At 34.4% G+C, this 13,160-nt stretch overlaps 1 protein-coding gene across 1 annotated transcript in view; it reads left to right on the forward strand.

Annotated features, from left to right (window-relative positions):
* The first annotated feature begins 635 nt into the window (after positions 1 to 635).
* The window catches only part of LOC128549099 (uncharacterized), a 35,520-nt gene continuing 22,995 nt past the window's right edge, over positions 636 to 13,160 (forward strand). Inside the window, exons 1-6 of the mRNA XM_053525363.1 lie at positions 636 to 659; positions 1,415 to 1,456; positions 3,345 to 3,490; positions 7,243 to 7,345; positions 10,978 to 11,011; positions 11,404 to 11,484. Of these exons, the coding sequence (XP_053381338.1) occupies positions 636 to 659; positions 1,415 to 1,456; positions 3,345 to 3,490; positions 7,243 to 7,345; positions 10,978 to 11,011; positions 11,404 to 11,484 (430 nt within the window). The remainder of the gene's footprint in view (positions 660 to 1,414; positions 1,457 to 3,344; positions 3,491 to 7,242; positions 7,346 to 10,977; positions 11,012 to 11,403; positions 11,485 to 13,160) is intronic.

The following is a 13,160-nucleotide window of genomic DNA, read 5'->3' on the forward strand; positions in this document are numbered from 1 at the left end:
AAGTTAACATTGGCCCCTGTGACCTTGACCTTTGACCTGGTGACCCCAAAGTCAGTAAGGGTGGTGTACTCAATGAGTACTATCAGCACGTGAAGTTTGAAGGTCCTGGGTGCAGTGATTCTAATAAAACAGGTATGTTAACATATAAGTGTGAGGCTTTTAAAGAAGTAAAGAATGATTTAAAGACTGCAATGAACCATAATGCCTATGCAGTCACATTACATTAGCTCACATGCCACATACAATGTAGTGACAAAATGAACTTTGTGATTGTCCATCCTGGCTTTGTTTGTGACCCTTGACACCATCCATTGCAACCAACTAATTTCATTCAAACATTCAGTAACATTGTATGGCTGCAACCATACTTAGTCTGTACTGTATAAATCACATAGTGTTTAGTCAAGAATTGTGTCATGCATGGATTAAAGGGTTTCAATAAAGGCGAATGTTGCTCAGCAAGTTTCATTTCAAATTGTTGGAAAGACTAGAAAGGATTAATGGCCCCTGGCTCATTTATTGCATACTAAGTATGCAGATATTGCATTTTTGTTATACCTCAGACACTTTATGTTAATTTGCTTCATGTACAGTAATTTTGCTTTTTTACAGAATCTGAAACAGAAACGAGTAAGATGAAAGAACAGAAGAACTCAAGTGTTAGTAACTTCTTAATTGTCTCACTTCTTTATACTGTAGTATCGTAAACTAAAGTTAATTCTTATTTTAGGTCAAACCTGAATCATAGCTTTCTTCATATTAAGATTCTGAAAGAAATGTCACTGCTTTCATTGCTCGTTCTAAATTTGAATACAGTGTAGTTTTTATTAATTTAGAGTAATAGAATTTGTACACATTTTTGTGCCCGCAATGATGGTGGGGGCAAATAGATTTTGTCTTGTCCATCCGTCTGACCGAGTATTTGATATTGATTAATGAAACCTTCTATGAATCTCAATCCTTTCATCTGGGCAGCCCCCTATTTCCAAAGTTATGGCCTTTGAAATAGTATTAAAAAAATCCACATTTTCATGTTTTATGTGCCCGACTGAAATTGATCTGATGTAATTTCATGAAACCTTGCTTGAGTCTTTATCATAATGTGACCTTGCACACTTGGCATTCTTCTTGAGATTCTTAGCACTTATTTGAGAGTCATGGCCCTTGAAGTGGCCAAAGTAGTAGTTTGTTTTTTTGTGATACTCATACTTCGAAAAGTATGGCCTAGAATAATGAATCCTTATGTAAGCTGTTTGTTAAGGCTATTTGAATTATTTCCTCTTACTTGTGACAGCTGTGACATTGGGGGCACATCCTGTGTCCTACAGACACATTCTATTTAGATAGTGATTTTGTTAAGTAATTCTGATTTTTAAAAAAAAAAGATGTTTACAGTTTATTGACTATATTGTAGGTTACTGGAAGTTTCACAGTTGAGCCTCGAAAAAGAAGGAAGGTAATAACAGTTGAATTAGATCAACAGTAACTATCACTTTCAAAAACAAGTTACAACAATATTAAAAATCTTAATAGTACAAAGATCATGATCCCCTACAATGGCTTAAGGTTTTGGTGTTGTCCATCTGCCTGTCTGTTGGTTAGTTGATTTTGGGCGTTTTCTTAAAGAAGGTATGAATTAAAGAAATAAAATTTAATGAAAATGTTTAATGCTATATTGGAATGGCACAATGTGCATAAGTAAGCAAAGAATAATTGTTATTTATACATGATTTATATCATTTTGGAGTCAGATATAATGTAAGGAATACAAGAAACTTGGCAGAAATACTATCAACTATAAGTCAACAAGGAAATGCAAGTTTCATTAACATTGGCAGAGATAGAAAAGAATAATTATTCTAGTAATTTAATACTCTGCCAAGAGATGCTAAATGTATATAAATGAAAAGATCAAAATGAAACATAGTAGAATTTTGAACTTCTATAATATAATACTACTGTAAGCTTCTTACATATATTTACATAAATATATATTATATATATGTAAGAAGTAACAAATTACAAATTTATGGTCTTTATAGTTATATCATAGATAAAGTTTGATAGTATTTATGCTCTCTTTTTGGAACCTGTTGATTTATTGTGCTGAATAGTCTGTTTACTGCTAGATGTAATTCATAGAAACTGTATGGGAAATGTCATTATCAAATGTTCATTCGCGTTATGCGACTTCCTGCCGAGATGTATATTCTTCTCAGCTATAAACATTTTCAAGTTTTTGTTTTTTTTTAGCTCACCTGTCACATAGTGACAAGGTGAGCTTTTGTGATTACTCTTGTCCGTTGTCTGTGCGTGCGTCCATCCGTAAACAATTTCTTGTCTGCGCAATAGTGGTTTCAGTTATGATTTTACTTTAACCAAACTTGCACATAACTTGTATCACCATAAGATCTTGGTTCCTTTCTTGAACTGGCCAGATCCCATTATGGGTTCCAGAGTTATGGCCCCTGAAAGGGCCAAAATTAGCAATTTTGACCTTGTCTGCACAATAGCAGCTTTATTTATGATTTGATTTTAACCAAACTTGCACACAACTTGTGTCACCACAAGATCTTTGTTCCTGTTTTTTTGAACTGGCCAGATTTCATCATGGGGTCCAGAGTTATAGCCCCTTAAATGTCCAAAATTGGCTATTTTGGCTTTTGCAGCCATATAGATACTTCATTTATTGTTTTATTCGATACAAACTTCCAAAATATCTTCAACAACAATAAATCTTGGATCTCATGACAAACCCGTCAGATCCAATCATAGGTTCCAGAGTTATTTCATTTCTTATTACCTCTCCCTCTCCTGATTGTAATCAAAATGGATTTATATTTTTGTTATTTATATTTAAGTACTTATAGGACTTACTTGAAATTTCATTACGATCATATCATTTTGAGCACTAGTACTCAGGTGAGCCACACAGGGCCATCATGGCCCTCTTGTTCTGAAATGCTAATTTATCATTCATTGGTGCATTTTGAAATAACTTGGCACCAGTGTTCGAAAAATTTGTTTTGTGCAAGATCACACCAGTGTATGTTTCACTAATCTTAACCTCTGCAATTACTAAACTACATTGTGTACTCACATTTTGAACCACAATCATTCTATAGTTTAAACAAAAAACTCTATGCTGTTCATTCTTTCACTGTTATTGGCTTGTCATGTTGGCCCAAGTCACATGTTTTTAAAAAGATACTGAATAAAATGAGTCAACATAGCAGTGTTATCCTTCATATCTATTTATTTTATAATCTTCTCAGCTATTCTATAGAGATCTTTTTACTGTTGTGGAAACCTTTACACTAAATGTGTTCAAATTTCAATTTCAGATAAAAAGGTCTTCATTTGTTTATTTCACACCAAAGAAATCCACAGGACAGTCTAAAACTAGAGGAAGACAGAAGAAGGCAAGAAAACAAGTTGATGATAAAACAGAGTTGCTCTACTGTGTATGCAGAAAACCTGATGACGGGAGGTAATTTTACCTACATATTGATATGTAATGAGATACAAGAATTTGTGCACTTGGTCGCATTGTATTCAGACAGCAGTCTTATGCTATTTTTCACAGTAGACATACATAGAAATCAGTCTCTAAATTATTATATCCTATAATTTTGTATATGAATATTAAATCAAACCATTCCATTTTAACACTGTTGACTATAAGATCTTGGTTATTGAGCCTGCATATTTTTGTCTTTGACAGCGTTTGTAGTTTCTTGTTGATGAGAGGAAAGAAGTAATGATTAATTAAAGTAGTAATTGTATGACAGCCTTGACTGAATATTTATTTACACTTTTGTGAGACTGCAACAACTTTGAACTCTGCAAAAAAGTTGATTTTTATGTTCTATTATTTTTAGAAATAACATATCTTGTATTAAAATTTAAAAGCATGTTTGATTTTTAGCTCTGCTATTAAGAGAATAGGGGGGCTTTTCTACTCGCCTCACCATCGTCATGACCTTTATTGCTTAAAGGCATACTGGCACACAAACAAAGTATTAGCAGGAGCTGGAACCATTATACCCAAGTAGTTATATTTCGTTCTTTTCAAGGTTCAAGTTTCTTGGGAACCTATGTTGTTCTGTCATATCTTTGTTACTATTGCTTATAACCAACTGTTACTTTATACTAAGAAACATTGTCCAGCATTCAAAAAAAATATGTGCAGGAAATGGGCCCAATATACCCAAGGTAAAGGTCAAGTGTAATACTTCTGCAACCTTTGTTTTCCTGTAATCTCTTTGTTACTTTTGCTTATTAAATCATACTGTAAATTCATATAAACATTGTCAAACATATAAGGGCTGGCCTGTTATACCCAAGGTCAAGGTCACCAAGGTAATACTGTGATTATTTTTTTTTAGGTTAAAGGTTTTCTGCAACCTTAGTTTTTCTGTCATTTCTTTGTTACTAATGCTTATATCTTACCGTAACTTACCATAAACATTGTTAAGCATACAAGCAAAGTATGTACAGGGGCTGAACCCATTATATAGAAAAGGTCAAGGTCTCCAAGGTGTCATACATGGAATTATTTTTATGTAAGCTTTTTCAAAAGATTTAATAGATTTTATAATTATCATATGCATGTGTGGTTACAAACCCCATAACAATAATTGTATATTTTACAGATCTATGAGCCTTTCTTACTTAAAGTGTTTTGGCAATCTTTGCTTTATGAAATAACTTTAGAAAAATATAAGATTATGACTTGATACTTAAAAAGTTTAGTAACAGTCTCCATAACTTTCATTTGTTTATTTTACCCGATGACCCCAAATGATAAGGGCTCACCTGACTAGGACCTTGATCTACTGACATACTAGTTTGTTTTTTAAGATGCAGCCTTGAAATTTGGGTTACATGTACAGTTTTGCACACTGATCTTAAGGTATTAGATCCCTTTGTTTTTTGTTACTATACTATATACATAGACACAATCTTGTGCGCACCATCTCTCCTCATCCCCTTGACACAATTTATAAAACTTCACGCATGTTAGGTTTCTTAAAAAAAAAAATTGCAGAGTTATGGGACTTTGTTTTTAGCTCACCTGTCACAAAGTGACAAGGTGAGCTTTTGTGATCGCGCGGTGTCCGTCGTCCGTCCGTCCGTCCGTGCGTCCGTAAACTTTTGCTTGTGACCACTCTAGAGGTCACATTTTTCATGGGATCTTTATGAAAGTTGGTCAGAATGTTCATCTTGATGATATCTAGGTCAAGTTCGAAACTGGGTCACGTGCCATCAAAAACTAGGTCAGTAGGTCTAAAAATAGAAAAACCTTGTGACCTCTCTAGAGGCCATATATTTCATAAGAGCTTCATGAAAATTGGTCAGAATGTTCACCTTGATGATATCTAGGTCAAGTTCGAAACTGGGTCACGTGGGTTCAAAAACTAGGTCAGTAGGTCTAAAAATAGAAAAACCTTGTGACCTCTCTAGAGGCCATATTTTTCATGAGATCTTCATGAATATTGGTCAGAATGTTTATCTTGATGATATCTAGGTCAAGTTCGAAACTGGGTCACGTAGGGTCAAAAACTAGGTCATTAGGTCTAAAAATAGAAAAACCTTGTGACCTCTCTAGAGGCCATATTTCTCAATGGATCTTCATGAAAATTGGTCAGAATGTTCATTTTGATGATATCTAGGTCAAGTTCGAAACTGGGTCACGTGGGGTTAAAAACTAGGTCAGTAGATCTAAAAATAGAAAAACCTTATGACCTCTCTAGAGGCCATATTTTTCACGAGATCTTCATGAATATTGGTCAGAATGTTCACCTTGATGATATCTAGGTCAAGTTCGAAACTGGGTCATGTGGGGTCAAAAACTAGGTCAGTAGATCTAAAAATAGAAAAACCTTGTGACCTCTCTAGAGGCCATATTTCTCAATGGATCTTCATGAAAATTAGTCAGAATGTTCACCTTGATGATATCTAGGTCAGGTTCGAAACTGGGTCAAGTGCGGTCAAAAACTAGGTCAGTAGGTCTAAAAATAGGAAAACCTTGTGACCTCTCTAGAGGCCATACTTTTCATGGGATCTGTATGAAAGTTGGTCTGAATGTTCATCTTGATGATATCTAGGTCAAGTTTGAAACTGGGTCAACTGCGGTCAAAAACTAGGTCAGTAGGTCTAAAATTATTAAAATCTTTTGACCTCTCTAGAGGCCATATTTTTCAATGGATCTTCATGAAAATTGATCTGAATGTTCACCTTGATGATATCTAGGTCAGTTTCGAAACTGGGTCACGTGCGGTCAAAACTAGGCCAGTAGGTATAAAGATAGAAAAACATTGTGACCTCTCTAGAGGCCATGTTTTTCATGAGATCTTCATGAAAATAGTGAGAATGTTTACCTTGATGATATCTAGATAAAGGTCAAAACAGGGTCACGTACCTTCGAAAACTAGGTCAATAGGTCAAATAATAGAAAAACCTTGTGACCTCTCTAGAGACCATATTTTTCAATGGATCTTCATGAAAATTGGTCAGAATTTTTATCTTGATAATATCTAGGTCAAGTTCAAAACTGGGTCACATGAGCTGAAAAACTAGGTCACTATGTCAAATAATAGAAAAAACGACGTCATACTCAAAACTTGGTCATGTGGGAAGAGGTGAGCGATTCAGGACCATCATGGTCCTCTTGTTTGTTGTACATACAGTCTGCATATGCAATCTTGTGCGCACCTAATCTTCCGAACCCTTGCACACAATTTAATGAAACTTCACACAATTGATCAGTACCAACCGTAGTTGTGCATTGTGCATGTTACGTTCTTTTAGATAAATAATCCCCAGAGTTATTGGACTTTATTTCTTGTTAACATACTATGTACATACAGTCTACAGTCCGTACCCTTGCATACAATTTAATGAAACTTCACACAATTGATCAGTACCAACCCTAGTTGTGCATTGTGCATGTTACCTTCTTTTAGATAAGTTTTCTGCATAGTTATGAGATTTTGTCTTTTTTGTTACTATACAGTATACATACAGTCCACATAATTATGCAGTCTGGTGCACAAAAGATTGCAGTGTACTGTGTCAGTGCATGCGGGGGGTACATTCATCACCTTTAGTGATAGCTCTAGTTTCGGTGTATCTTCCTGTTAAATAAGAGGTCTCTTATTCAGATTCATTTTATTGTCAAATCGCTGAATAGTGGAGCACGTTGTCTTAGGGACAGCTATTGTTTTCTTGAATTTCTAGAAAATACTGGCAGTGTGAAAATTGTTGCAACTGGTTTCACCCAGTCTGTGTTGGCATGAAGGAAGATGAGGAGCCGTGGACATATATTTGTAAAACCTGTCAGGTATTCTTTTATACTGAGAGATATTATTTTCTAATATTTAGTCTCATGATCAGTATACATGTATTTTGTCACTTTATACTTTCTGATTTACATACGTTATGATAAATGATTTCTTGTAATCCTCAGATACATAGAAGATATTTTTATGCCCCCCGGCATCTAGTGATGCGGGAGGCATATAGTAATCGTCTTGTCCGTCCGTTTGTCAGTGTGTACGAGGTTAACCAAATGGGACCGTTTCGTCTGGCATCAATACCCCTTACTAGAATGACTTGATACTAATGCAGATGTAACCTGTGACCATTCCTCATCTTTAGACATCACCTGTCCTCAGTTTGACCATGACCTCATTTTGGACTTAGGTTGCTTTATACGGGCAATCTCTTGGTTAACCAAATGGGACCGTTTCGTCTGGCATCAATACCACTTAAAGGAATGAATTGGTACTAATACAGTTGTAACCTTTGACCATTCCTCATCTTCAAACATCACTTGACCTCAGTTTGACATTGATCTTGACCTCAGTTTGACATTGATCTTGACCTCATTTTGAACTTAGGTTGCTTTATACGGGCCATCTCTTGGTTAACCAAATGGACCATTTTGTCTAGCATCAATACCACTTAACGGAATGAATTGAAACTAATGCAGATGTAACCTGTGAACATTCCTCATCTTCAAACATCACCTGTCCTCAGTTTGACATTGACCTCATTTTGAACTTAGGTTGCTTTATACGGGCCATCTCTTGGTTAACCAAATGGGACCGTTCGATCTAGCATTAATACCACTTACAAGAATGAATTAATACTAATGCAGATGTAACCTGTAACCATTCCTCATCTTCAAACATCACCTGTCCTCAGTTTGACCTTGACCTCATTTTGGACTTAGGTTGCTTTATATGGGCCATCTCTTTGTTAACCAAATGGGACTGTTTTGTCTAGCATCAATACCACTTAAAGGAATGAATTGGTACTAATACAGATGTAAACTGTGACCATTCCTCATCTTCAAACATCACCTGACCTCAGTTTGACCTTGACCTTGACCTCATTTTGGACTTAGGTTCCTTTATATGGGCCATCTCTTGGTTAACCAAATGGGACCATTTTGTCTAGCATTAATACCACTTACAAGAATGAATTGATACTAATACAGATGTAACCTGTGACCATTCCTCATCTTCAAACATCACCTGAACTCAGTTTGACCTTGACCTCATTTTGGACTTAGGTTGCTTTGTATCGACAAGGATGCCACCGGGGGCATCAACCTTTTATTGAACGCAGCTTCTTGTTTTTTCTTTGTTTGCTGTGAGATATTGAAATATATCATCACTGATATTGGAGATAATTGAATATTTTCACAAACCTATACATATCTCACTGCTGTTTTCCAATATTTTACCAAGAAGCAGGAAATAAATATCTTTGATCAATGAAAGTCTGATGTCTGCCTTTCTTCACATTACTTATCACCACTGTTGTGATACACTTTTAAGCTCACATGAACTGATAATTTTTCCATATTTTCTTGTCATCTGCAGCTAATTGTCAGAACAACACTTCATTTAGTCTGTTGCATACTGGCAAGTTCCTCTATCAATTTTGTTCAAATGGGGGTAATCGGCATATCATATGGGCTTCTATAGCCACCAGAAATGTTTGTTTTTAACAAATTCTTATTATGAACTAAATGATAGATCTTATCAGACTTATTCTGTAGGATCATTATAAGGTCATCTCACAATTATTTTAAAATTGGGGCACTTGATTTCTTTTAGGAGTCAATGATCTAACAATGGTAATACCTTTAAAAAAAAATTTGCAAGAACTGCTGGGTGGATTTACATTAAGCTTCATTTGTACCCTTATCGTATGGTCCGCTCCCATAACTGTTCAGATGGTTTTTACTTTTAGTAACTATTGAAGTACTTGTATATCTAGCTCACCTGTCACATAGTTATAGGGTGAGCTATTGTGATTGCCCTTTGTTCTTCTGTTTGTCCTCCATCTGTCCACAATTTCTTTTGAACATGATATAGACCACAATTTGCAAGCAATTTTGCTCAAACTTGTACACACGTTATATTGGCATGATATCTCGTTCCCTTTCGAAACTGGCCATATCCCATCATGGGTTCTAAAGTTATTGCCACTAAAATGGCCAGAATTTGCTATTTTTGTGCTTCAAAAAATTCTTGCCTGCACAATAATGGTTTTATTTATGATTTTTAATTCAACCAAACTTGCACACAACTTGTTTCACATAAGATCTTGGTTCCTGACTTGAACTGGTTAGATCCATCAAAGGTTCCAGAGTTATGGCCCCTGAAAGGCAAACATTTGCTGTTTTGACCTTGTCTACACAATAGCAGCTTCATTTATGAATTTTTGAATATAATCGCCGAAATGACATGTAGAGGGCATTATTTTGATGGCTCACTTGAAGGTTAAGGTTACACTTATGGGTCAAATGTCAAATGAGCTTGTATATTGCTCTGCATTTCCGTTGCATTGCAGTGCTTTTGTTTTTATTGGGCAGATCTTTCTTTTGTTCACTAACAATAATGTATTTTTAATTACTTCCCTTTTATGTTTATATAAATACCTTTGTTGGCTGTAGGGAAAACGCAAGACTTATTTTATTTTTTTGGTACATTTCTTCCCTTTGTAGTTCTTGTCCTCTGGACTTAGATATTTCTTCTGAGGACTTAGATTTATTTTTAATTTCTTCCTTTTGTTGTTCATGTCCTGTGGACTTCATCAGTCAAAATTTTTCATCTATCCTCTTTTGATGAAATCCTTTGGGCATGATACTACCGGCCTAATTTGAAAATAATTTTATTTGAAGTAACTTTAAGAACTTTTTGACTATATTTTCTCATAAATTCTTTTGATTGATCTTATTATGATTTTTCGACCTTCTTGTCCTTAAGTGCAATAATAACAGGTGAGCGATATAGGGCCATTGCCCACTTGTTCTACTTTCATTTCTTCATAGTAAATTTAAACCCATATATTTTTCTATTTATGATTAATGCTTTAATACTTTACACTCACAAGCAATATTTTTTTATGAGATTGTATACTTTGTATCTGAAGCATTATTGATAATTTAAGGTTCTTGCATTTAATTTTATGGATTTTTTTTAATGATATAGAACTTGCATAACTTGCAATAATGATATGTACTAGAACTTACATAACATGCAATAATGATATGTACAGTACATTGTATTTGATTGAGCTGGCTAAATGCAACCCATGCTGCATGCCACTTGTACAGCTTAAAATATTAGAATTATAACAGTGGTCGACTATAGATTTGAAATTATAAAAAAATTACATATTCTCATTATGATTAGTATGTCATTTAGCTTGCATGATAACAGCTGCCTCTACAACTCGGATCAAGTAATTTTCTGCTTAAGTTCGGGAGCACAAACTAACTCTGTACTAAAGAAAAACATGTATTTGCATTTAGGCAAGTGACTTTGTTTATCGCAATGGTTGCACAAAATTTATATCATTTTCTTAATTTTACATAATGTTATAGTATATGTATACTTCATTTGTTTGAGCTTATTCAAGAAACATTAATAGATTGTCATGATTTCAACTTTTTAGGATAAACAGAGCAAGAAAGAGACCATAAAAAAAAGTAAGTTGACCTTTTAAGTGAACTTTAGAATAATATGAGGAAAACAAATTGACTTGAAACTTCATATGTTGATATAGGGCGTTAAGAGGAAGTCCACTGATATGGAACTATAATTCCAGCACTTAACTGTTATGAATTACTTTCACTTAGGGTGAACATCATTATTACAAGTCAGTAATAAATTACATTCACAAAGTTATAGAAAGTCATTGAGAATCAATAGTTTGTATATGAGCAATCTTTTAAACATGTGACTCATATACATGTCACTCAGGTGAGCGATTCAGGGTCATAAGGACCCTCTTGTATTCATCTTTATGTGCAATAGATGCAACTGAAACAGTGCAAATAAATTTTGAGAGGTGGTTTCATTCTGATAACTCTCTTTTTAGAACATGATGGTGGAAAGAAGGACACTGTCAAAGACTCCACTGATGAGGAAGTAGTTCCTGTTCATGAAGTAACAAGAGAAGGTATTTTTAGCTCCACTATTCGGAGAATAGGGGGGATGTACTACTCACCCCGGCATCGGCGTGGGCATGACCCTTCTTTGTTAAAGGTTTTCGGCAACCTTTGTTTTTCTGTCATATCTTTGTTACTATTCCTTATATCTTACTGTAACTTCACATAAACATTGTCCAGTTTACTATATCTTACTGTAACTTCACATAAACATTGTCCAGTATACTAACAATGTATGTGTAGGGGCTGATTCCATTATACCCAAGGTCAAGGTCACCAAGGTCTTATACTTAGGTTATTTTTAAGGTTAAAGTTTTTAAGCAACCTTTGTTTCTCTTTCATATCTTTGTTACTATTGCTTATATCTTACTGTAACATCACATAAACATTGTCCAGTATACAAACAAATTATGTATAGGGTTTGAGCCCATTATACCCAAGGTCAAGGTCATCAAGGCCTTATACTTGGTTATTTTTAAGGTTAAAGTTTTTCTGTCATATCTTTGTTGTTATTGCTTATATCTTACTTTAACTTTACCGAAACATTGTCCTGCATACAAGCAAAGTATATTTATGGACTGGACCCATTGTACCCAAGGTCAAGGTCACCAAGGTCTTATACTAAGGTTATTTTTAAGGTTAAAATTTTTCAGCAACCTTTGTTTTTCTGTCATATCTTTGTTACTTTTGCTTACATCATACTGTAAGTTCACATACACATTGTCCAGTGTACAAACAAGATATGTGAAGGAGCTGGGTCCATTATACCCAAGGTCAAGGTTACCAAGAATTAATACTTTGAATTATTTTCTTGTTAAATTTTTTCGAGAGCTTCTATATAGACATATCTTTGGTACTTTAAAATATAATGACTTGAAGTCAATAATATTTGTTTATAATCATCTGCATGTGTAGCTACATACCCAATAATTAGTGTTTTTGACAGAATTATACCGCTTTTGTATTTGCAATCTTCGCTTTCTGGATATAACTTTAATGCAATATAGGCTAAAGACTGGAAACTTAAATTGAATTTTTATCATCATCTGCATGTCTGGTAACAATCCCCATAACTCTGATTTGTATTTTTGACAGAATTATGCCCCTTTTACACTTAAATTTTTTATAAACTTTGTTTTCTGGACATAACTTTGGTTCTGTATAACATAATGACTTGAAACTCAAAACATATTTTTATCATCATCATCTGCATGTGTTGTAACAATCCTAATAACTCAGATTTGTGTATTTGATGGAATTATGCCATTTGGTATCTCTTCCTTTTGAAGTAGGTCTCTTATTCAGACATATATTCATTTTACTGTCATATCCCCGAATAGTGGAGCGCGCTGTCTTACGGACATCTCTTGTTGTTAAATACAGTAGTAAAGAGTATCTTTAAGTGAAGAAATGTATTCAATTCAATATAACAGACAGATATTTTTTCCATATTTTCAAAATGAAAAGTTATATAAGAAGTTCAGTTTATTTTTAATGTAACATGTTCATTATTTCTTAATATTAATGTAAGAATTTTTCGCTTTAAGAGATTAGGTGCAGTTTTGCACTATTGTTTTAGTGTTTTATATATGTGATTCCATGGGTGTATTCGTTTGTGTGTGTGTGCGTGTGCGTGTGTGTGTGTGTGCATGTCCTCTATTGATTTTGCTGTCAGGAGGTTAAAGGT

Source organism: Mercenaria mercenaria, chromosome 1 (assembly GCF_021730395.1).
Source record: "Mercenaria mercenaria strain notata chromosome 1, MADL_Memer_1, whole genome shotgun sequence".
Classification (NCBI taxonomy): Eukaryota; Metazoa; Mollusca; class Bivalvia; order Venerida; family Veneridae; genus Mercenaria; species Mercenaria mercenaria.